Source organism: Crocodylus siamensis, chromosome 5, assembly GCF_052110815.1.
Source record: "Crocodylus siamensis isolate JL-2025a chromosome 5, ASM5211081v1, whole genome shotgun sequence".
Lineage (NCBI taxonomy): Eukaryota > Metazoa > Chordata > Crocodylia > Crocodylidae > Crocodylus > Crocodylus siamensis.
Window position 1 is genome coordinate 206254699 of NC_143399.1, and position 25382 is coordinate 206280080.

The 25382-nt window shown below is 48.6% G+C and overlaps 1 protein-coding gene across 1 annotated transcript in view; it reads right to left on the reverse strand.

The window, feature by feature from the left end:
* Positions 1-1384: 1384 nt before the first annotated feature.
* LOC149865236 (uncharacterized) overlaps positions 1385-25382 on the reverse strand; it is a 28590-nt gene continuing 4592 nt past the window's right edge. The window contains exons 3-13 of the mRNA XM_090048105.1: positions 24212-24260; positions 17551-17613; positions 17120-17182; positions 14799-14861; positions 14368-14430; positions 12047-12109; positions 11616-11678; positions 9444-9506; positions 9013-9075; positions 5292-5354; positions 1385-4360 (exon numbers count right to left, since the gene is read on the reverse strand). Coding sequence (XP_089904231.1) covers positions 3588-4360; positions 5292-5354; positions 9013-9075; positions 9444-9506; positions 11616-11678; positions 12047-12109; positions 14368-14430; positions 14799-14861; positions 17120-17182; positions 17551-17613; positions 24212-24260 — 1389 coding nt within the window. The 3' untranslated portion in view covers positions 1385-3587. The remainder of the gene's footprint in view (positions 4361-5291; positions 5355-9012; positions 9076-9443; positions 9507-11615; positions 11679-12046; positions 12110-14367; positions 14431-14798; positions 14862-17119; positions 17183-17550; positions 17614-24211; positions 24261-25382) is intronic.

Consider the following 25382-nt stretch of genomic DNA (forward strand, 5'->3'; position numbering starts at 1 on the left):
CTCTGGGAGGCGCTCAAGAGAACAGGGTCTCACCCATTCCCCTCCGGTCCCCCGTAGTAATTTTATAGATGGCCATTAGATCCCCTCTTAGCCTTCTCTTGTGGTATTTCTCAGATATTGCTCTAACTTGTACCCTATTTTGAACCTACTCCTTGTAATTAATAAAGTTCTTCTTTGTATCTAGTGTGGGAGACTTATTGGGAGGAGGTCTAGAGTATGCCTTAGGGTCTCCTTGGTTTGGCTGACTAAGGGAGACCACTATCTGTGCTTCAGACTGAGGGAAGTGCCACAAGTTCTTGCAGTGGGTTAAGTACCCTCAAGGACTACTAGGCTTGTGTTTCCCAGAGGGTGCAGGTCCCAGATCAGTCCAGACTCTGGGTGGTGGTGGCGTTACCCCTAGGCTTGCAGGTGTGCTCCAGGAAGTGGGTTAACTGGACATGAGGTAACCCAGGGAGGCACTCAGGGCCTGGAAGGTGGTCGGGTGGGTGAAGCAATGCAGGACCACCCCCTACTGGCCCGTCACATCTTCTATCTGTACTATATCTTCTATCCGTTTACTATATTTTCTATCTGTAAAATATCTTCTATCAGTAATATATTGGAAAGGTGTATCCAATCATTTCCAAGAAGAGAGACTAGCAAGACAGTGACTAGGAAGCCAGCCACTTCAACCAATACCTTTCACACACTGTTGTTTCCAAACAGACAGCTCACAAAAGGAAGAGGAAGGCTTCACTGTTTCAACTTCCCTCCCACAGAGCACTGTGATTGAAAGACAACTCAGAGAAAAATCACAGTCACTGGCCAGCTACAGTTGTCAATATAAGAACAGTCTTTCCCCTTCTCCTCCCCACCTCCCTCTTCTCAGGTTCTGTTTCCTTACAAGACCACCTTTCCGAATTGCCAAATTGCTGAATCTTCTCCAAATCTCTTCTGAATCAATTTGGATTCTTTGAAAGAATTCAGGACTTTTAATGGGTCTCCCGATTCAGTGATTTGGCTGCTGAATCAGGCTGAATCTTCTCCAAATTGAATTGGCGACCAAAGCTTTGCACACCCCTACTTTCCAGTATATTAAGAACTTTCTGAACTCAAATTCAATTTTTTTCCTATCCTTCTTAGTTTCAGTTCATAGAATCATAAAAAATAGACCTGAAAGGGATGTAGGAGGTCACTTTTAGTCCAAACCCTTGCTTTAGGAAGGATCATCCCAATCCAAGCCATCCTTAAACATTTCATGAACAACTGTCATATGAGATATTCCATCCTAAATACTTCATGAACAACCATCACACAACTACCAAGCATAACACCTTAAACATGAAAACCACCCCTTTAGTTTGCCACAGGCACATCACAGAGACAAAGAAACAGTTATTGTCCGGACACTGCAAGAACTTTATTGGAATGCGCTTTCATGTAGCTGAGACAGAACAAACTAGGCCAAAAAAAAAATGAATTAAAATATGTTTAATTTATCTGGTAGTCATTAGAATTAAATATCCATCTCTTTTTTCAGATTCATAAAATAATATACAGCTTTCTTGAGCATCTTGACAACACATCCAGTACTTCACTGAAAATTATTTCTGCACCTGAGCTGATAATTTTTGTTAGAGTTAAAAACAACCTGCAGGGCTGTGCAATGGGGACTAAATAACCAGGACCCATGAACAGACAGCAGAACAACAGAAGAAAAAATAGTTTGACTAGTGCAAATCAAAACAGTTAAAAAGGAGAGAGGATTATTAACAGCTGTGGGATGAAGAGCTTAGAAGGAATCAGACATATTATAATGAGTCATGACATCAATATATTCCATCACTGCTGCCTGAATAAAAATGTTGCTGCCATGGGAAGGTACTGTTTTTTGTTTGGATGGAGCAGGAATCAAAGGGGGTACAAATACATTTTGACTCCCCCCGCCTCAGCACTTTAAGCTCAAGGATGTATTTTCCTCTGTTATGAGAAGCTGATGGAGCCAGAGCTCTGTCCAGGCATCAAAACTCCCTTTACCAAGACTGCTTGCCTGCAGGAGGAAGACTGCAATTGAGACAAGCACTGTCAATGATGGACAAGCTTGGAATGACATACAGCCCTAGACCCACTTTCCAGGGTCATGTGGAAACTGGACCTTTTCAGCCTCCGCAAGAGAAGGTTGAGAGGCGACCTGGTGGCTGCCTATAAGTTCATCAGGGGGGCGCAGAAGGGAATTGCTGAGTATTTATTCACCAAGGCCCCCCCGGGGGTTACAAGAAATAATGGCCACAAGCTAGAAGAGAGCAGATTTAGATTGGATATTAGGAGGAACTTCTTCACAGTTCGAGTGGCCAAGGTCTGGAACGGGCTCCCAAGGGAGGTGGTGCTCTCCCCTACCCTGGGGGTCTTCAAGCGAAGGCTAGATGTGTATCTAGCTGGGGTAATGTAGGCCCAGCACTCTTTCCTGCTCATGCAGGGGGTCGGACTCGATGATCTATTGAGGTCCCTTCTGACCCTAGCATCTGTGAATCTATGAATCTATGAAATGCCCACAGTCACCAATGCTAAACCCAAAGGTCTACAAGGGGGCCTGGTGTCACTGTCTTTCTCTTTTGCTTTTCCTATTTCTTCTCTTGGTTCTGTATCTATCAGCTTCTCTAACTGTACATTACCACAAATGGACTTCACGGGCACATTGCTGATGTCTTGCAAAATATCAAAATAAATTACACCTTGTTACACCATGCCTGACTGTGAGCTTGAGAGAGTCAGGACCTTATGTTTCATGACAAAGATGCCATGCTTGGTGCTTCAGAATTAGAACTGTTGTGATGACTGAAGATATTACACAGATCCATCCAAGTCTCTGTACAAATTATATTCTCTGATACCCGGCAGTAAATCTAAGGTACTGCCCAGAAGCCAGTTAAAACATACAGCTGCAAAGTTTCATTGGGAACAACTACATTGGCCCAAATCTGCATTATCCACTTACATACATGGAGAGCACAAAATCCTAGAGGTGGAAGGGGCCTCAGGGGTCATCTGGTTCATGCACCTGGATTCATCCTGCACAAACACATGTCCAGCCTCTATTGGAAATCCTTCAACAAAGGAGGTCCCACAGCTTGTCAGGTAGTTTGTCTCACTGTCCTGCTGCTCTTGCAGGCAGAAAATACTTCCTGAGATTTTATTTGAATTTGTTTTGCTGTAGATTAAGCCTTCTACCTTAGGCCCTGCCCTCTGTGTCAAAGAGCAGCAGTTTTTGTTGTTCATCACTGGGACAACCTTTAGACTCAGTGAGACCTGATATTATGTTATGCTCTTCCCCTCTGTAGCCTCTTTTTCTGCAAAGGAGATAAACTTTGTAAACCCAGGTGAGCTGCAGTTGGGAGCAGACCCAGCAAAATTAAACTGTTCTTCTGTATATTTTAGTAAAGAGAAAGTACTAATCACCTGAACTGTGTTTAGTACAAAAGTGCTACACCGATGAGGCATAGCAGGCGTCTGTTTGATTGGCTCTTAAGCATCAGCACAATAAACATGATTAATAATAGTAACATTGGGGTGATGCTGGCTGGAGAACTGAGATGACATACAATTAATGTCTAAAGAAGTAAAACAAGAAGGACAATAATAAGAACTGCAACACAAAAAGCAAAAATAATCCCCAAACATTTTTTAGAGGTCCATTTCTCAACCTGTACCCTGGCTGTATTGCATCCTTTCATGGGGTATCTCAATTTCTCTTCAGTTATGCTTGGTTCCAGATGCATCTCATTGGAATAACAGCCACCTCCATTCTGCCAGACCATCTTCTGGATCATGTCCATCAGCTCATTGACCTGCTCATCCCGTTCTTCTCCTGTTGCTCTGTTGTTGAAGGCACAGAATCGCTTCCCACACTTCTGGATCAGGGCCTGAAGATCTTTGTTGCGTAATTGTGTCACATAGTCCCTCAGGGACCCATTTCCCAAGTCTTCTTTCCGGGTGAATAAGATGATTGTGTGCTTCAGGACTTCCTTCCCAAACACATCCTGGACCCTCTTCACAGCTGCCTTGTCCTCCTCAGTGTAACGGCCCAGCTGGGTCACCAGCACCACCGCGTGGGGTCCCGGCTGGGAGAGTGCGAGGCAGTGCTTGACTTCTTCATAGATTTCTGCATTGCAGCTAAGTGGGTTAAACAGATCTGGGGTGTCGATCACCATGATTCCTTGCCCCCTGTGCATGCCTTGTCCTTTCTCACACCTCATGGTTACTGCCTTTGCCCCAAGTTGGGATTTGAACAGGTTCTGCCCAAGGAGGGTGTTTCCAGTTGCACTTCTCCCACCACCGCTTTTGCCAACAAGGATGATTCTCAGCTCTGAGTTCCTGTGGTCATCTGAGGAGGAGGGCACAAGCGTAACAGTCACTCATCTCTACAGGCAGAAATTCTGAGTGGGATTGGTATACAATTCTTAATTGCCTCAAACTAACATCTTGAGGGGCTCAGAAGCCCAGAGTAAACAGACCACTGGTTCTAAATCAGGGAGCTGTGTCCCACTGGGGTGCCTTGAGACCCTTTGAATGAGTTCTTCAGAGTGCCCTACAATGTAAGCTCTGCAAAGTGTGCAAGCATGATTCAGAAGAGAAACCCAGGGATTGTAGATACCAACCCACAGTTATAAAATCATCCTGCACTGCTGATAATCTGAGCTGAGCTTTCTGAGCTCTTTGAAACAGAAGATTGGCTTTAGGATTTATGTGTAGTCAAAAAATGAGTGAGAAGTAAGAGCTGGCATTTCTCAAAGGGGCCCACAGTATATCAAGAGATTCCTTGAGATGGTCAAGGGCACAAGTCTTGAATCTATGGTTGTCTTTCCATCCTCATCACTTTGCAGAACTTCACACTTAGCTGCCTCACACTTGATGCCACATACATGTGGGCTCCAAAACATTCATGCTCACACTCTCAGGCCATTCAAGTGCTCTAAATGCATCTCCCTCATTAGAGGTTTGATCATTGTAACAGGGAAGCAGTCATGCCCTGCCATGATTGGAGAAGGCAGATGAATCCTGCTTTTACCTACTGTGGAACTGGCCTTTTGATTTCCACCAGTGATCTGAGAAAAGAGCAAGATGATGGGACACTGCCTTGATAGGCTTCAGTGGCTGAGCTGGAAGTAGAAAGCTGGGCAGTGAGGTGAGTTTGTTTTTCCAAAGAGGGAAAACTGGTAGGGGCTGGTGCAGCTGCATGGAGGTGCTAGGATGACCTGACCCCAGCAGGAGATCAGAGGATTGTGCATAGGAGATCTGAAAGAGATGAGACTTACCTGTGGTGAGTTCTTGCACAAGAGCGTCACAGTCTGGTGAATGTGGCATTTCATGAGCATTACCTAGAAGGGGAAGGAGAAGCAGACAATTGGCTAACAGGATCTGCCACAGGAGGATGGGTTTTCCTCTCCAGTGCAAATAAAATACTGGGACTGAGCCATGGGGGTGTGTTAGACTAGTTTAACATTTAAATACAAAGGAGATCCCTGATGCAGCCAGTACAAAAGCCAGCAGGGCTCTAGGGACATGAGTGCTGCATGGAGGGGGTCTAAGTCGACTTAATCTTCATGCTGTCATGTTACTGCTGTCACATGTTACTCCATGAGCTCAGTCATAAAACTACAAGGTTAGAAGGGACTTCACATGGTCATCTAGTCCATCCCCCTGCTTCAGGCAGGATTCTTTCTTATTAAACCATCCCAGCCAAGTGTCTGTCCAACACAGGAACATAGGAAAGTAGAGCTGGACAGGACTTCATGATGTCATTGTCATTGTATCAAAGAGATCTTGATTTAATGGGATAGCAGCAGGATTTCAAGGAATGGCATGACAGGAGTTGATTAGGGCTACATGCAGGTGCTTGAAAGGTTTTCATTGACATTAGACATTAGGGCTGGAAGGGACTTTGGAAGATCATTGAGTCCATCCCCCCACCTGAAGGGCAGGAAGTCAGCTGGGGTCATAGGATCCCAGCAAGATAAGAATCCAATTTACTCTTGAAGGTGTTCAATGTAGGTGCTTGAACCACCTCCGATGGCAGACTGTTTCAGACCTTGGGGGCTCGGACAGTAAAGAAATTCTTCCTTATGGCCAGCCTGAATTGGTCTTGCAGGAGTTTATAACTGTTTCAAATCATCCCTTTGGCCGCTCTGGTGAACAAACGTTCCCCCAGATACTGGTGTGCCTGCAGATTGAGGCTGAAGGGAGGCCTCAGTGAGGCTAGAGTTTTCATTGATTCTCCGTTCCTTGAAGGGAGGGGAGTAGACGAGGAAGGCTGTGGGGCTGAGCTTACTGGTGATCACCATGACAGGGGGTCAAGGCCACTTAGGGGCAGGCCTGGGGGTGTCATCCCATGGCTGGGGAACAAGACCAATAGAGGAGGGACACACCGAAGGTGGCATGAGGTCAGGATGCAGGGGTGGTGGAGCCCCATGAAGTGACCTCCGAGGGATCCTGGGCCACAGAGTGTCCTGCGGTCCGTCCCCTTACCCTGAGAAACATCAAGTTGTGGCAGGAGAGAATGGGGTTGGCGACATGGAGAAAAGAGAGCAATCAGGTTCTTGTCCGCCCATTTGCTGAGCCTGTCCACGTCAGCCTGCCTGTCTTCAGGTATGGATCACCTGCCTGTCTTCAGGTATGGACGCTTTGCCCCACAGTTTTGTGTCATCGGTGAACTTGGCAAGTCTGCTTCTGACTCCAATGACCATATCTTTATTAATGAAGATGTGGAACAATATAGGTCCAAGGACAGATCCTTGGGGGACCCCACTGGTCACAGGGCACCATGATGATTGACTTCCATCAATTACCACCCTTTGAGTCTGACCAGGGAGCCAATTTCCCAGCCAACAGATCATGGGGGGCTCAAGGCCACAATTGGCCAATTTTGCCAAGAGGTGATAGTGGGATACCAGATCGAAGGCTTTTTTGAAGTCAAGATATATGACATCAATCTATTCTCCATCGTCCAGGTGATAGGTCACCTGGTCATAAAAGGAAATGAGATTGGTCAAGCAAGACCTACCTGCAACAAACCCATGCTGGCTATCCCTCAGGATGTTGGTGTCAGCCAGTCCATTAAGGATGGCCTCTTTAATAAATGTTTCTAAGACCTTCCCCAGGATGGAAGTCAGACTGATGGGCTTATAGTTTTCTGGATACACTTTCCTCCCCTTCTTGAAGATCAGCACCACATTGGTCTTCTACCAGTCTTTGGGCACTACATCAGAGCACCAGGAGTTCTCAAAGACCCATGCCAGAGGCTGGGCTATGATGCTCGCCAGCTCCTTGAGCACCCTAGGATGTAGATTGTCATGGTCAGCTGACTTGGAGGTATCCAGCCTCTCAAGGTGTTCCTTTACGAGGTCAGCGCTGATGGAGGGCAGGGGATCTCCCTCACCCAGACCTACCTGTCCCATAGTGGGCATGGGTGTCCCATGGGACTGATGAAAGACAGATGCAAAGTACCCATGTAATAGCTTGGCTTCTTCCTGGGTGTCAGTTGTCAGTTGGATTTTGATCTGGCCATGGGTCATTCTGTTATAGGTAACATGATCTGTGCAGATACAAATCTTGGGCACTTGTCTTGGAAACCTTAATCATCACCTTTTAAATTTTGCAGGGGTTTTCAACCTTGCTAGACTCCAGCTTCCCCCTCACCTCCATTGAACAATGCCAGCTTTCAGCTTTCATATGTTTTCTCCATATGGAAATATACCAGAGCATGTCTTCTGTTGCAAATAGCTCAGAAGAACCAGAGCTGGGCACAAGGTGATTGACACTGTGGATTCCTATTTGAGGGCTCTGGCATCATTCTGTAAAGCAAATGCAGGTATTCACACACTTTACAGGGATCCTAATGTTGGTGCTTGACTGAAAGGTAGGGTTCTGCATTGCAGGTGTGGAGGTTAAACAGGTCTGGGCTGTTGATCAACACCATTCCCTGCACCTTGTGCATGCCTTGTCCTAGTTCACATGTCATGCTTACTGCCCATGCCCTGAGTCAGGACTTGAATTGGTTCTGTCCAAAGAGGGTGTTCCCTTCTCCTACCACCATGCTTTCCCAAAAAGGACAATTATCAGCTCTGAGTTCCTGTGGTTCCCTGTGGGGTGGGAACAAGCCTGATGGTCCCAACGTCTTTCAACAGGCAGGAATGATGAATGGAATTGGTATACAGTTCTTAATTATCCCTAGTAACTATGCTATACAGACGGGCAAAGAGGCACAGAGCAAACAGATCACCGATTATCAACCAGGGTCCTGTGGCCCTCTGGGGTGCCCTCAGACCATTTGAAATTTCTTCATGTCCTACAAGGTTATCATGGAGAAGTGTGCAAGTAGGATTCAGAAGATAAACCCAGGAATAGTAGATACGAACCCGCAATGGTCACACCATCCTGACCTGCTAACAGTCTGAGCTACGGTGTCTGAGCTCTTCAAGGCTGAAGAGTTGCTCTAGGATTAGTGTGTAGTCAAACAATGAGTGAAAACCAATATATGGCATTTTTCAAGGGGGCCTAGAGTGTATCAAGAGGTTATTTGAGATGGTCAAGGGGACAAGTCTTGAGTCTATGATTGTCTTTCCATCCTCATCACAGTGCAGAACCTCACACTTAGCTGCCTCACACTGGCTGCCACATACACGGGGACTCCAAAACAAACATGGCAGACCTGTCTGGCCATTCAAGTACCCTAAATTAATCTTCCTCATTAGCAGTTTGATCATTGGGACAGGACACAACTGGAGAAGGCAGATGAACCACTGTCTTACCTGCTGTAGAAATGGCCTTTTGATTACCACTGAGCAGAATGATGGGAAGCTGCCTTGATAGGCTTCGGTGGCTGAGCCAGAAGGAAAAGGCCCGGGGGTCATGTCAGTTTGTTTTCCTGGGGAGGGGAAACTGGTAGGGGCTTGTGCAGCTGCATGGGGTGCAGTGGTGACCTGACCCCAGTCAGGGACCAGATGATTGCAGAGGAGATCTGAGAGTGATAAGACTTACCCAAGGTGACGTCTGGCACAAGAGCATCACGATCTTGAGAATGAGGCTTTTCATGAGCATTACCTAAAAGGGGAAGGAGAAGTAAAGAATCAGCTAAGGGGATCTGCCCCAGGAAGACGGGGTTTCATCTCCAGTAGGGACCAAATACAAGGACTGAGCCAAGGGGCTGTGTTACCTGTATTACCTTGCTGCAGAACTGGGTTTTTTATTCCCACCACCGCTCTGGCAAAAGAGCAGGATGATGGGAAGCTGCCTGGATAGGCTTCAGTGGCTGAGACAGAAGGAAAAGGCTCGGGAGTCACGTCAGTTTGTTTTCCCGGGGAGGGGAAACTGGTAGGGGCTTGTGCAGCTGCACCAGGTGCAGTGATGACCTGACCCCAGTCATGGATCAGAGGATTGCACAGAAGAGATCTGAGAGTGATGAGACTTACCTGAGGTGACGTCTGGCACAAGAGTGTCACAATCTGGTGAACAAGGCGTTTCATGAGCATTACCTAGAAAAGGGAAGGAGAAGCAAAGAATTGGCTAACAGATTCTGCCCCAGGAAGATGGCATTTCCTCTCCTTTGCAGACAAAATACCAGGACTGAGCCACTTAGATTGGCTACGTATTATTGTCATTCCCATGCAAGTTAATATGGAGCAGCACTGGGACTCCAGTGTTTAATTGAATGCTGACCGTGTGGTATACACCGGCATAACCAGAGAAAGAATTGACTCTGAAATTAAAAAGTGTGCATAGAACTAAAGATGGATCAAAATCGGGGCCTCTCAGGATACCAGTCCAATTAAAGAAAATGTGCAGTGCCGCAGGTATGAGACAATCGACAAGAACTCATAAGACTGTGTTGGTGTACTAAGGAAACATACTAGCCAAAGACTTGCACCTCAGAACAGGTGGCATGGTAAGGGCAGGGTAAGGGGATTAAGCAGTCCTATGACTGCTCTTGTGGCTATCTGTGTTGTAATGAAAACCAACAAGTCCACATCCTGATAAAATCTTTTGGTTTTCTTCAACTTTATATGTGTGCCAGGTGAGTACAAATGATAAGCAAGGCCTGGCCAGATTCTATGCAACACATTTGCCTATGTGGGCACCAGAATTCTAAAATTACATTGCTAAATTTTTGAACATGCCCAGTTACACCTCTCCCCACCTTTGTTAAAATAAATTGGATCGTTCCTGCCTCCACTGCAATTCATGCAGCTTTTAGACCTTTAACTTACAAAGAAGATTCCTGGTGCAGCCAGTACAAAAGCCACCAGGACAACAGGGACACGCATGCTGGATGGAGGGGTCAAAGTCGACATATTCTCCATTTCAATCCAAATTTGATGCTAATCCCCAAGCCTTTAGCTGGGGGGACAACCATAACTAGTCATATTGCATGGTGAGAAAGCTTCTACCCACCTTTCAGCCAAATACCTAATGGGTGGGGCACATGCCCATACCACTGGGGACCAGTGATTTGGGTCCCCTGTAGTCAGAGAACATTTGAACCCATGTTTCCCTCTGCCTAGCAATGGATTCTGTGCATGAGCCCACAGTTTTGTTCTGTGCCAGGACAATGCCCCTGTCTTCAACAAAGTTCTGGAGGCTGGAACACAATCTAAGATCCCTGAAGTTCTCCAGGCCTTTCATGTAAGCAAAGATCAGTGAACTCCCATGATAAGCGTGTGCATTCCTGCCCGACCCACAATGCACATGTCCACCAGGGTGCTTGCATGTTACTGCTGCCATTTGTTATTCCATGAGCTCAGTCCTAAGACTTTAACATAAAAGGGACTTCACACGGTCATCTAGCCCACTGCTTGCTCCAGGCAGTATTCTTCCTTATTAAACGATCCCAGCCAAGTGTCTGTCCAACACACGATCATAGGAAAGTAGGGCTGGAAGGGACTTCATGAGGTCATTGTATTGAAGAGATCCTGTTTTAACGGGGCGGCAGCAGGATCTGAAGGAATGGTGTGACAGGAGTTGATCAGGGCTGCACGTAAGTGCTTGAAAGGTGGAATTTGGTCTGGCCCTGGGTCATTCGAGCATAAGCAACATGGTCTTTGCAGATACAAGTCTTCTACGCTTGACTTGGCAACCTTAATAATCAGAGTGTATCAAGAGCTTATTTGAGATGGTCAAGGTGACATGTCTTGAGTCTGTGATTGTCTTTCCATCCCCATCATTTTGCAGAACCTCACACTTAGCTGCCCCACACTTGCTGCCACATACACATGGGCCCCAAAACATATGTGCCAGCCCTCTCAGGCCATTCAAGTGCCCAAAATTCATCTCCCTCATTAGCTGTTTGATCATTGGCACAGGGCCACAACTGGAGAAGGCAGATGAACCGCTGTCTTACCTGCTGCAGAACTAGCCTGTATACTCCCACCGGTGCTGTGCCAAAAGAGCAGGAAGATGGGAAGCTGCCTTGGTAGGCTTTGGTGGCTGAGCCAGCAGGAAAAGGCCTGGGGGTCAAGGGAGTTTGTTTTCCCAGGGTGGGGAAACCAGTAGTGGCTGGTACCCGTGCACAGAGGTACAGTGATAACCTGATCCCAGTCGGGAGTCAGAGGATTATGCAGAGGAGATCGGAAAGTGGTGAGACTAACCGGAGCCGAGGTCTGTCACCAGAGTGTCACTATCCTCTGAAGGTGTCATTTCTTGAGCTTTACCTAGAAGGGGAAGGAGAAGCAGAGAATTGGCTAAGGGGATCTGCCCCAGGAAGATAGGGTTTCCTCTCCAGCAGGGACAAAATACTGGGCCTGAGCCAGGGGGCTGTGTTACCTTTCTTAGCTGCTGCAGAACTGGGCTTTTTACTCCCACCGGTGCTCTGACAAAAGAGCAGGATGATGGGAAGCTGCCTTGATAGGCTTTGGTGGCTGAGCCAGAAGGAATAGGCCCGGGGGTCATGTGAGCTTGTTGTCCAGGACAGAGGAAACTGGTAGGGGCTTGTGCAGCTGCATGGAGGTGCAGTGATAACCCGACTGCAGGCAGGGATCAGAGGATTGCACAGAAGAGAGCTGAGAGTGATGAGACTTACCCGAGGTGATGTCTGGCACAAGAGTGTCACAATCTGGAGAACGGGGTGTTTCAGGAGAATTACCTAAAAGGGGAAGGAGAAGCAAAGAATCAGCTAAGGGGGATCTGCCCCAGGAAGATGGGGTTTCTTCTCCTTTGCAGACAGAATACCAGGACTGAGCCAGTTAGATTGGCTATGTTGTATTGTCACTCCCATGCAGGTTAATATGGAGTACCAGTGTTTCATTCAATGCCGACCGGGTAGTATACACAAGCGTGACCAGAGAAGGAACTGACTCAGAAATTAAAAAGGCTGCATATAATTAAGGATGGATTAAATTTGGGGTCTGTGATGTTGTCAGTCCAATTAAAGAGAACGTTCATTGCCGCAGGTAGTAGACAATCTACAATAATGCATGAGACTTTGTCGGTGTACTAAGCAAAGACTCTAATCCAAGAATTTAACCCAGAACAGCTGGAGTGGGAACAGCAGAGTGGAGGGATTGAACAGCCCCAAGAAGAGGCCATGTGGCTATCAGTGTTGCAATGAAAACCAGCACATCAACCTCTGGATCTTTCTTTTTTCTTTTGGTTTTCTTCAGTGTCAAAGGTGTGCCAGGTGGGTACCAAGAAGAAAAAGCAAGTCCTCACTGGATTGGCTGCAACATATCTTTCTATTCCAGCTTTTCATAGTTTCATAGTTAGTAGGGTCGGAAGGGACCTGAGCAGATCGTCAAGTCGGACCCCCTGCCATGGCAGGAAAGAGTACTGGAGTCAAACGACCCCAGCAAGGTGTTCATCCAGCCTCCTCTTAAAACCCCCCAGGGCAGGAGCCAGCACCACTTCTCTTGGAAGCTGGTTCCAGATCCTAGCCGCCCTGACCGTGAAGTAGCGCCTCCTGATATCTAGCCTAAATCTACCCTCTGCCAGCTTGTGACCGTTGTACCTAGTCACTCCTGGTAGTACTTGGGTGAACAGGGACTCCCCCAGTGCCTGCTGGTCTCCTCTGACTAGTTTGCAACAGGCCACTAGACCCCCCCCTCAGCCTTCTCTTGTGGAAGCTGAACAGGTTCGGGTCCCATCGCCTCTCCTCGTAGGGCCTGCCCTGCCGCCCCCTGACCATGAGAATGGCCCTCCTCTGGACCCTTTCCGTGTTGACCACATCCCTCTTGAAGTGCGGCGCCCAGGCCAAATAACCTGTCATATGGGCCCCCTGTAGTCAGAGAACCTTTAACTCCACATTTTCCCTTTCAAGCAAAGTATTCTGGGATACGAGCCCACAGTCTTGTTCTGTGCCAGGACAATTACCCTATTGTCAACTCCCTTCTGGAGTCTGGACTAGAATTGGAGATCCCTGAGGCTCTCCAGTCCTTTAGTGTCAACAAATATCAGTGAACTCCCATGATAAGCGTGTGCATTCCTCCTCCCTTCACCCAATGCACATGTCCATCAGGCTGCTGTCCCGTGACTCCTGGCATTTGTTACTCCATGAGTTGAGTTGTAAGGCTGTAAGGTTAGGAGGGACTTGGCATGGTGATAGAGTCCACTCCAGGGCACCAGGCAGTATTCTTCCTTATTAAACGATCCCAGCCAAGTGTCTGTCCAACACACGATCATAGGAAAGTAGGGCTGGAAGGGACTTCATGAGGTCATTGTATTGAAGAGATCCTGTTTTAACGGGGCGGCAGCAGGATCTGAAGGAATGGTGTGACAGGAGTTGATCAGGGCTGCACGTAAGTGCTTGAAAGGTGGAATTTGGTCTGGCCCTGGGTCATTCGAGCATAAGCAACATGGTCTTTGCAGATACAAGTCTTCTACGCTTGACTTGGCAACCTTAATAATCAGAGTGTATCAAGAGCTTATTTGAGATGGTCAAGGTGACATGTCTTGAGTCTGTGATTGTCTTTCCATCCCCATCATTTTGCAGAACCTCACACTTAGCTGCCCCACACTTGCTGCCACATACACATGGGCCCCAAAACATATGTGCCAGCCCTCTCAGGCCATTCAAGTGCCCAAAATTCATCTCCCTCATTAGCTGTTTGATCATTGGCACAGGGCCACAACTGGAGAAGGCAGATGAACCGCTGTCTTACCTGCTGCAGAACTAGCCTGTATACTCCCACCGGTGCTGTGCCAAAAGAGCAGGAAGATGGGAAGCTGCCTTGGTAGGCTTTGGTGGCTGAGCCAGCAGGAAAAGGCCTGGGGGTCAAGGGAGTTTGTTTTCCCAGGGTGGGGAAACCAGTAGTGGCTGGTACCCGTGCACAGAGGTACAGTGATAACCTGATCCCAGTCGGGAGTCAGAGGATTATGCAGAGGAGATCGGAAAGTGGTGAGACTAACCGGAGCCGAGGTCTGTCACCAGAGTGTCACTATCCTCTGAAGGTGTCATTTCTTGAGCTTTACCTAGAAGGGGAAGGAGAAGCAGAGAATTGGCTAAGGGGATCTGCCCCAGGAAGATAGGGTTTCCTCTCCAGCAGGGACAAAATACTGGGCCTGAGCCAGGGGGCTGTGTTACCTTTCTTAGCTGCTGCAGAACTGGGCTTTTTACTCCCACCGGTGCTCTGACAAAAGAGCAGGATGATGGGAAGCTGCCTTGATAGGCTTTGGTGGCTGAGCCAGAAGGAATAGGCCCGGGGGTCATGTGAGCTTGTTGTCCAGGACAGAGGAAACTGGTAGGGGCTTGTGCAGCTGCATGGAGGTGCAGTGATAACCCGACTGCAGGCAGGGATCAGAGGATTGCACAGAAGAGAGCTGAGAGTGATGAGACTTACCCGAGGTGATGTCTGGCACAAGAGTGTCACAATCTGGAGAACGGGGTGTTTCAGGAGAATTACCTAAAAGGGGAAGGAGAAGCAAAGAATCAGCTAAGGGGGATCTGCCCCAGGAAGATGGGGTTTCTTCTCCTTTGCAGACAGAATACCAGGACTGAGCCAGTTAGATTGGCTATGTTGTATTGTCACTCCCATGCAGGTTAATATGGAGTACCAGTGTTTCATTCAATGCCGACCGGGTAGTATACACAAGCGTGACCAGAGAAGGAACTGACTCAGAAATTAAAAAGGCTGCATATAATTAAGGATGGATTAAATTTGGGGTCTGTGATGTTGTCAGTCCAATTAAAGAGAACGTTCATTGCCGCAGGTAGTAGACAATCTACAATAATGCATGAGACTTTGTCGGTGTACTAAGCAAAGACTCTAATCCAAGAATTTAACCCAGAACAGCTGGAGTGGGAACAGCAGAGTGGAGGGATTGAACAGCCCCAAGAAGAGGCCATGTGGCTATCAGTGTTGCAATGAAAACCAGCACATCAACCTCTGGATCTTTCTTTTTTCTTTTGGTTTTCTTCAGTGTCAAAGGTGTGCCAGGTGGGTACCAAGAAGAAAAAGCAAGTCCTCACTGGATTGGCTGCAACATATCTTTCTATTCCAGCTTTTCATAGTTTCATAGTTAGTAGGGTCGGAAGGGACCTGAGCAGATCGTCAAGTCGGACCCCCTGCCATGGCAGGAAAGAGTACTGGAGTCAAACGACCCCAGCAAGGTGTTCATCCAGCCTCCTCTTAAAACCCCCCAGGGCAGGAGCCAGCACCACTTCTCTTGGAAGCTGGTTCCAGATCCTAGCCGCCCTGACCGTGAAGTAGCGCCTCCTGATATCTAGCCTAAATCTACCCTCTGCCAGCTTGTGACCGTTGTACCTAGTCACTCCTGGTAGTACTTGGGTGAACAGGGGCTCCCACAATGCCTGCTGGTCTCCTCTGACTAGTTTGCAACAGGCCACTAGACCCCCCCCTCAGCCTTCTCTTGTGGAAGCTGAACAGGTTCGGGTCCCATCGCCTCTCCTCGTAGGGCCTGCCCTGCCGCCCCCTGACCATGAGAATGGCCCTCCTCTGGACCCTTTCCGTGTTGACCACATCCCTCTTGAAGTGCGGCGCCCAGGCCAAATAACCTGTCATATGGGCCCCCTGTAGTCAGAGAACCTTTAACTCCACATTTTCCCTTTCAAGCAAAGTATTCTGGGATACGAGCCCACAGTCTTGTTCTGTGCCAGGACAATTACCCTATTGTCAACTCCCTTCTGGAGTCTGGACTAGAATTGGAGATCCCTGAGGCTCTCCAGTCCTTTAGTGTCAACAAATATCAGTGAACTCCCATGATAAGCGTGTGCATTCCTCCTCCCTTCACCCAATGCACATGTCCATCAGGCTGCTGTCCCGTGACTCCTGGCATTTGTTACTCCATGAGTTGAGTTGTAAGGCTGTAAGGTTAGGAGGGACTTGGCATGGTGATAGAGTCCACTCCAGGGCACCAGGCAGTATTCTTCCTTATTAAACGATCCCAGCCAAGTGTCTGTCCAACACACGATCATAGGAAAGTAGGGCTGGAAGGGACTTCATGAGGTCATTGTATTGAAGAGATCCTGTTTTAACGGGGCGGCAGCAGGATCTGAAGGAATGGTGTGACAGGAGTTGATCAGGGCTGCACGTAAGTGCTTGAAAGGTGGAATTTGGTCTGGCCCTGGGTCATTCGAGCATAAGCAACATGGTCTTTGCAGATACAAGTCTTCTACGCTTGACTTGGCAACCTTAATAATCAGAGTGTATCAAGAGCTTATTTGAGATGGTCAAGGTGACATGTCTTGAGTCTGTGATTGTCTTTCCATCCCCATCATTTTGCAGAACCTCACACTTAGCTGCCCCACACTTGCTGCCACATACACATGGGCCCCAAAACATATGTGCCAGCCCTCTCAGGCCATTCAAGTGCCCAAAATTCATCTCCCTCATTAGCTGTTTGATCATTGGCACAGGGCCACAACTGGAGAAGGCAGATGAACCGCTGTCTTACCTGCTGCAGAACTAGCCTGTATACTCCCACCGGTGCTGTGCCAAAAGAGCAGGAAGATGGGAAGCTGCCTTGGTAGGCTTTGGTGGCTGAGCCAGCAGGAAAAGGCCTGGGGGTCAAGGGAGTTTGTTTTCCCAGGGTGGGGAAACCAGTAGTGGCTGGTACCCGTGCACAGAGGTACAGTGATAACCTGATCCCAGTCGGGAGTCAGAGGATTATGCAGAGGAGATCGGAAAGTGGTGAGACTAACCGGAGCCGAGGTCTGTCACCAGAGTGTCACTATCCTCTGAAGGTGTCATTTCTTGAGCTTTACCTAGAAGGGGAAGGAGAAGCAGAGAATTGGCTAAGGGGATCTGCCCCAGGAAGATAGGGTTTCCTCTCCAGCAGGGACAAAATACTGGGCCTGAGCCAGGGGGCTGTGTTACCTTTCTTAGCTGCTGCAGAACTGGGCTTTTTACTCCCACCGGTGCTCTGACAAAAGAGCAGGATGATGGGAAGCTGCCTTGATAGGCTTTGGTGGCTGAGCCAGAAGGAATAGGCCCGGGGGTCATGTGAGCTTGTTGTCCAGGACAGAGGAAACTGGTAGGGGCTTGTGCAGCTGCATGGAGGTGCAGTGATAACCCGACTGCAGGCAGGGATCAGAGGATTGCACAGAAGAGAGCTGAGAGTGATGAGACTTACCCGAGGTGATGTCTGGCACAAGAGTGTCACAATCTGGAGAACGGGGTGTTTCAGGAGAATTACCTAAAAGGGGAAGGAGAAGCAAAGAATCAGCTAAGGGGGATCTGCCCCAGGAAGATGGGGTTTCTTCTCCTTTGCAGACAAAATACCAGGACTGAGCCAGTTAGATTGGCTATGTTGTATTGTCACTCCCATGCAGGTTAATATGGAGTACCAGTGTTTCATTCAATGCCGACCGGGTAGTATACACAAGCGTGACCAGAGAAGGAACTGACTCAGAAATTAAAAAGGCTGCATATAATTAAGGATGGATTAAATTTGGGGTCTGTGATGTTGTCAGTCCAATTAAAGAGAACGTTCATTGCCGCAGGTAGTAGACAATCTACAATAATGCATGAGACTTTGTCGGTGTACTAAGCAAAGACTCTAATCCAAGAATTTAACCCAGAACAGCTGGAGTGGGAACAGCAGAGTGGAGGGATTGAACAGCCCCAAGAAGAGGCCATGTGGCTATCAGTGTTGCAATGAAAACCAGCACATCAACCTCTGGATCTTTCTTTTTTCTTTTGGTTTTCTTCAGTGTCAAAGGTGTGCCAGGTGGGTACCAAGAAGAAAAAGCAAGTCCTCACTGGATTGGCTGCAACATATCTTTCTATTCCAGCTTTTCATAGTTTCATAGTTAGTAGGGTCGGAAGGGACCTGAGCAGATCGTCAGGTCGGACCCCCTGCCATGGCAGGAAAGAGTACTGGAGTCAAACGACCCCAGCAAGGTGTTCATCCAGCCTCCTCTTAAAACCCCCCAGGGCAGGAGCCAGCACCACTTCTCTTGGAAGCTGGTTCCAGATCCTAGCCGCCCTGACCGTGAAGTAGCGCCTCCTGATATCTAGCCTAAATCTACCCTCTGCCAGCTTGTGACCGTTGTACCTAGTCACTCCTGGTAGTACTTGGGTGAACAGGGGCTCCCACAATGCCTGCTGGTCTCCTCTGACTAGTTTGCAACAGGCCACTAGACCCCCCCCTCAGCCTTCTCTTGTGGAGGTTTGGGTCTCGTAGCCTCTCCTTATAAGGCCTGCCCTGCTGCCCCCGATCATTTGAGTGGCCTCCTCGGGACCCTCTCCATGCTGTCCACGTCCCTCTTGGAGCGCGGCGCCCAGAACTGGATGCAGTACTCCAGCTGCGGCCTGACCAGTGCCTCACAGAGGGGGAGGATCACTTCCTTGGACCTGATTGAGATGCATCGGTGGATGCATGACAAGGTACGGTTGGCCTTCCTGACTGCATCCCCACACTGCCAGCCCATGTTCACCAGTTGGATTGGCTGTGTTTTATTGTCACTCCCATGTAAGTTAATGTTGAGTAGCACTGGGATTCCAGTGTTTAATTCAATGTCAATCGTGTGGTATACGCGAGCAGAACCCGAGAAGGAATTTACTTTGAAATTAAAAAGGGTGCATCAAAATTGGGGCCTCTTAGGATATCTGTCTAATTAAAGAAAGTGTGTAGTGCTGCAGGTATGATACAATCTACGAGAGCTCATGAGGCTGTGTTGTTGTACTAAGGAAAGACACTAGCCAAATAATTTCACCTCAGAACATCTGGCATTGTAAGGGCAGGGTAGGGGGATTGAGCAGTCCTATGATTGCTCTTGTGGCTATCTGTGTTGTAATGAAAACCAACAGATCCACCTCCTGATATTTATTAACTCTTTTGTTTTTCTTCAACATCATATGTGCACCAGGTGAGTACTAAAATGATAAGCAAGTCCTGGCCAGTTTTTATGCAAAACATTTTCCTATGTGGGCACTAGGATTCTACAATCACATTGCTAAATGGTTGAACACACCCAATTACATCTCCCACTTTGTTAAAATAAATTACTTTGTTCCTGCCTCCACTGCAATATATGCAACTTTTAAGCTTTTAACTTACAGAGAGGATTCCTGATGCAGCCAGTACAAGAGCCTCCAGGGTACTAGGGACATGCAAGTTGCATGGAGGGGTCTAAGTCCACTTTCCATTTGAATAAGTATTCAATAAAAGCCCTGCACCTTTAGCTGGAGGATGAGCATAGGTAGTCACATGGTATGGGGAATAAGCTTCTAACCACTATTCAGCCAAATAGCCTAATGGGTGACCTGCCCATACTACTGGGGATCTGTGATTTGGGCCCCCTATAGTCAGAGGAACTTTGAACCCACATTTCCCCCTTCCTAGCAGTGCATTCTGGGAGATGAGCCCACAGTTTTGTTCTGTACCAGGATGACTAGACCATGGATATAGAGGGCTATACCCTGTACAGGAGGGATTGAGTAGATAAAAGGGGCCGGGGTGTAGCTCTCTATGTTACGGAAAACTAGACATCCCTGCAAGATGATGTTGGTGACCAGGGTAGATGACTGGAGGTCCTCTGGGTCAAAATCCATGGGGAACACAGCACAAAGGACACAATCGTGGGAATCTACTACAGACCTCCCACCCAATTCAAAAGCTTGACCAGGAGTTTGCCCAGGAACAGCATGAGGCTGCATGCTCCAGGATTATGGTTGTCATGGGTGATTTCAATTACCCAGACATCTCATGGGAGGATCACTCAGCAAAATCCAAGTAGTGGCAAAGCTTCCTATCATGCATGGATAACCTTTACCTGACTCAAAAAGTCTATGGTGCAATGAGAGGTAAAGCGCTGCTCGACCTGATACTGGCTACTGGGGATGATCTAATCGGTGACGTAGTGATAGATGGGAAGCTGGGTGACAGTGACCACAAGCTGATCACCTTCACCATCCGCCGTAAAGCTGGCAAGTCAGTCAGCAACATGGAAGTCCTTGACTTCAGGAAAGCTGACTTTGACAAGCTCAGGAGGCTTATCGGTGAGGCCCTAAGGGACCACAACCCCAGAGGGAGGGGAGTTCGGGAAGAGTGGTTGCTCCTCAAGAGAGTGATCCTCAATGCACAAGCTAAGTCTGTTCCATCTCAGAGGAAAGGCAGCAAGAAGTCACAGCAGCCCCCCGGCTCTCCAGGGATCTAGCAGACCTCCTGAGGCTAAAAAGAAAAGCCTACAAAGGATGGAGGATGGTATTCACCTCCAAGGAGGATTATTCTGCGCTGGTCTGGTCCTGCAGGGAGCAAACCAGGAAAGCCAAGGCTGCAACTGAACTCCAACTAGCTTTGAGCATTAAGGGCAATAAAAAGTCCTTTTTCAGATATGTGAGGAGCAGGAGGAAAAGCAAGAGCAACATTGGACCCCTGCTGAACCAAAAGGAACAACTGACAACTGACACCCAGGAAAAAGCCAAGCTATTAAATGGGTACTTTGCATTACTCTTTCATCAGTCCCATGGGATGCCCATGCCCGCTACAGGACAGGGAGGTCGGGGTGGGGAAGATCCCCTGCCCTACATAAATGCCAGCCATGTGAAGGAACACCTTGAGAGGCTGGATACCTTCAAATGAGCTGGCCCTAACAATCTACACCCCAGTGTACTCAAGAAGCTGGCTAGCATTATAGCCCAGCCTCTGGCATATATCTTTGAGAGCTCCTGGCACTATGGTGAAGTGCCCAAAGACTGGAGGAAGGCAAATGTGGTGCCTATCTTCAAGAAAGGGAGAAAAGTGGATCTGGCTAACTATAGACCCACCAGTCTGACTTCTACCCTTGGGATGAACTTAGAAAAGTTTGTCAAAGAAGCCATGCTTAATGGACTGGCTGACTTCAACATCCTGAGGGATAGCCAGAATGGGTTTGTTGCAGGTAGGTCTTGCTTGACCAATCTCATTTCCTTCTATGACCAGGTGACCTATCACCTGGAAAAGGGAGAAGAGATTGATGTCTGTCACGGAGTGGGTGCAGGGGTGGCCGTGATCCCACTAGTGCCCCCTGCCATGTCCAATTAGGTGATTCAGCACCCTCAACTCGCCTGCCATGTCTTTGATGTTCTAAGTTCAGTAAGGGAGGCTGCCTTGTCTCGCTTTGGACACTACTCCGCTCTATGCCCCATTCCGATTGGGGTGCCCCAGTGCACCCCTGCCTTATGGGCGATGCGTGCCTCCAACCTCCCCTTCAGCACGCCCCAAGCCTCACAGCTATTCCCGGGCATTATCAAGCCCTTACACTTCAGCACCCTACCTGGCACCCCCGACCTGGTTTCACCACCAGCGCCCCCTGTCTGGGGCCTATGCTGCAACTCTAGCTCCCGTTGCCCCCTGTCTGGGGCCTGTGCCGTGCCTCTCGCACCTTGGGGCCCAGGTGGTGCGTAGCCGTGCCTGGCCCCCTGCCGTTCTTTGGGTTCATCTGCCCGAGGGGGCCAACTCCGCCCTCAGGGTTGGGGTGTCTGCCCCCTCACACCGAGCCTCACTGGTGCAAACAGCTGTGCCCCACTGGCACCACTCGCTGTGCCCCACTGGGCACCGGGAGCCCCCAGGTTACTGGGTAGCCCCTGGAGGCCTCCTCACACCCCTACAGCCTCACCCAGTCCTCCTGTGTAATAATCACAACTCAACCATGAGCCAAACGGCTGCAACACAAACATAAGGAGCTTCCTGGCTTGTAACACAAAGCCTGCACTCACTTGGCTCCTTATCATACCCCTTCTAGGGCTCTCTCCCTACCCCATGCATCCTTGCAGCCGGTTTGTGTGGTTAGGCAACAACCATCCACCCGGCCTGCTCCTGCTCCTGCTCCTGCTCCTGCTCCTGCAGCTGTCTGGAGGGAACTGCTAGCTAGGCTCTGGCCTGGGCTGTTTATAAAGGCCCGGCCCTGCCCCCTCCTGGCCAGCTGACCAACATTAGTTGCCCTGGCAACCCTCACCTAAGCTGCCTGGTGATTGGCAGCTCTCTTTATTACTATTGCTAGTAGCGAGCACCTTAGTGCTCTGCTACATGCCTTCCCCCTTAAGTTCTTCACCATCATCAGGAGCGGGGCATGCGCAAGTGTCCTGCGACACTCCTCCCCCCTCCAGCTACAACTCACCAGGGCATTCTGTTGTAGGCTCAGGGGTGATCTGATGGCCATGTATAAGTTTATCAGGGATGACCACTAGTTTCTGGGGGAACGTTTGTTCACCAGAGTGCCCCAAGGGATGACGAGGTCGAACAGTTATAAACTCCTGCAAGACCATTTCAGGCTGGACATAAGGAAGAATTTCTTCACTGTCTGAGCCCCCAAGGTCTGGAACAGCCTGCCAGTGGAGGCGGTTCAAGCATTTACATTGAACACCTTCAAGAGTAAATTGGATGCTTATCTTGCTGGGATCCTATGACCGCAGCTGACTTTCTGCCCTTTGGGCAGGGGGCTGGACTTGATGATCTTCCAAGGTCCCTTCCAACCCTAATGTCTATGAAATTGATGAAATCTATGATTTCCCCGGCTTCAACTTCTTTGTGGATGCTGGAATGGAATCAGAGATCCCTGAATCTCTCCTGGCCTTTCGTGCCAGCAAAGATCAGTGAACTCCCCTAATATGTGTGTCCAGAGGAGAGTTGTTCAAAGGAGATCTGACAGTGGTGAGACTTACCTGAGGATCAAGAGAGTCACAGTCTGGTGAACGTGGCATTTTGCAAGCATTACCTAGAAGGGGTGTTCAAGTAATGGTATGATTTGAGCTGAATAGGACTGCACTTAAGTGCATAAAAGGTGGAATCAGATCTGGCCTTGAACCATTCTGTCATAAGTAACATGATCTGTGCAGATGGATATCCTAGGTGCTTGATTTTGCAACCATAATCATAATCTTTGACTTTTGCTCGATTTATCAACCTTTTTAGACCCCAGCTGCCCCCTCTCCACCCTTGGACAATGACAGCTCTCACCTTTCATGTATTTTTTGATTGTGAAAAGATACCAGAGAACATCTTCTGTTGCAAAGAGCTCAGAAGAACCAGATCAGGGCACAATGTTTGACACTGTGGGTGCCTATTTCCAGTTTTGGGGTTCATTATATGAAGCAAGTGCAGGTACTTGCACACCTCATAGGGCTGGTATTGTTTGGGCCCCTAGGGCTTCCCTAGAAGGATCTCACCACAACCCCACATGTTGCATTTCCCTGGATGTGAATTACTGGAATAGCCAGATGTGACACCTGTGTGGATAGCAAAGAATACAGATGCCAGTTGTTATCATGCCACCGTTGCATCCTCATGCTGTATTGGAGCTGAGGGTTTTTCACAGCCACAGGGCATTCAAACTCTAAGTCTGATTGGACCACTTCATCCTCCAAGTGGAAGTGACAGGTTATTGCTGACCTGGTCTGTGGCTAAGGTGAGCCCATGTCAGTTATTCTTCTTGGCAGGGATTTGACAATGCCTCTCCCCAGAGTCAACTTCCCCCAGCCTTTTTCAGAGGCAGCCGGTTCACACTGTGCAGCTGCCACATCCAGGAACACCCCTCTTGCTACCCCCAAAGTGCTGTTCTTGGGGCATCCCCCTTTTGGGAAGGCAGGTCATTAAGCCCTGGTGAGAAACACTTGAAGAGGCATGTCCCTCTCCTCCCTGTAATGGCTGCACCCATAGTAGAGTCAGAGGGCTGTGTCCAGGCATGACTGTTTGGGTAGCACAGCCCAGGCACGTGCAACACATGGCTCTGCCTCTACCATCTTGAGGTGCTTTCTGTATGAGCTGAACACAACGTGGCAGTGAGAATTGGTGCCTCCAGTGACCATCTTACCACTAAAGGCCCCTTCCTCTGCTCTGGGTTTCTTTTCTTCTATGTTGCCCTGAAATATGGGAAATAAACAGTGTTATTTATGTCCTTGATGCTCAGAGTACATAGAAACACACTCATTAGGAAAAGGATCACTGGGCTGTGCTGTGTCACTTAGGCACAGCTTTGTTTAAGAGGAAGCTCTGAACCATGTGTCACTCTGGGGTGTCTGGTGACATGATAGTAGAGCTTTTATTGTCATTCCCTCCCCCCTTCCCTCCCACCAGGCATTGCTCACTTGCTGCATCCTGCTTTTAATTAGCTCAGGCTGTTTGGTGCTGGGCTTGTCTCCTGTTATGTGTGTGCCCACTGCACAGTGGGGCCCCAATCCCGACTACTCTAATACAGATAATAAAGTGACAGTTTGTTATTGTGCCAGAGAGTCCAGAGGAGAGCCACACACATGATCAGAGGTCAGGAAAATAGATCTTACGATGACAGGCTGAGAGCCATGGGACTCTTTAGCTTGCAAAAGCGCAGGCTCAGGGGTGATCTGATGGCCACCTATAAGTTTATCAGGGGTGACCACCAGGATCTGGGGGAGCGTTTGTTCACCAGAGCGCCCCAAGGGATGACGAGGTCGAACGGTCACAAACTCCTGCAAGACCGTTTCAGGCTGGACATAAGGAAGAATTTCTTTACTGTCCGAGCCCCCAAGGTCTGGAACAGTCTGCCAGCGGAGGTGGTTCAAGCACCTACATTAAACACCTTCAGGAGTAAATTGGATGCTTATCTTGCTGGGATCCTATGACCCCAGCTGACTTCCTGCCCTTTGGGCAGGGGGCTGGACTCGATGATCTTCCGAGGTCCCTTCCAAACCTGATGTCTATGTTTATGAAATCTATGAAAATCATCTGCCTGGATGTGATCGGGGTGACCATCCCCCCACCTGGCCTAGACCTGGTTTCTTCAGAACAAATGTGGTCTGTGAAATGAATTGCTGATGGATTTAGAAACCAAGCACTCTCATAGCCTTCAGTGGAGAGTGACACAACCCATCACAATACAGCACCTCTGCTGCTAACCTTATGGTCCTGTCTGGTGTACTCTTTCCTAGTGTTTTTGCACACCTTTTACATCAAGAAATGGACTGAACTTCAGTTTGCTACACAGGCACCTTCTGCAGCTCCATAAT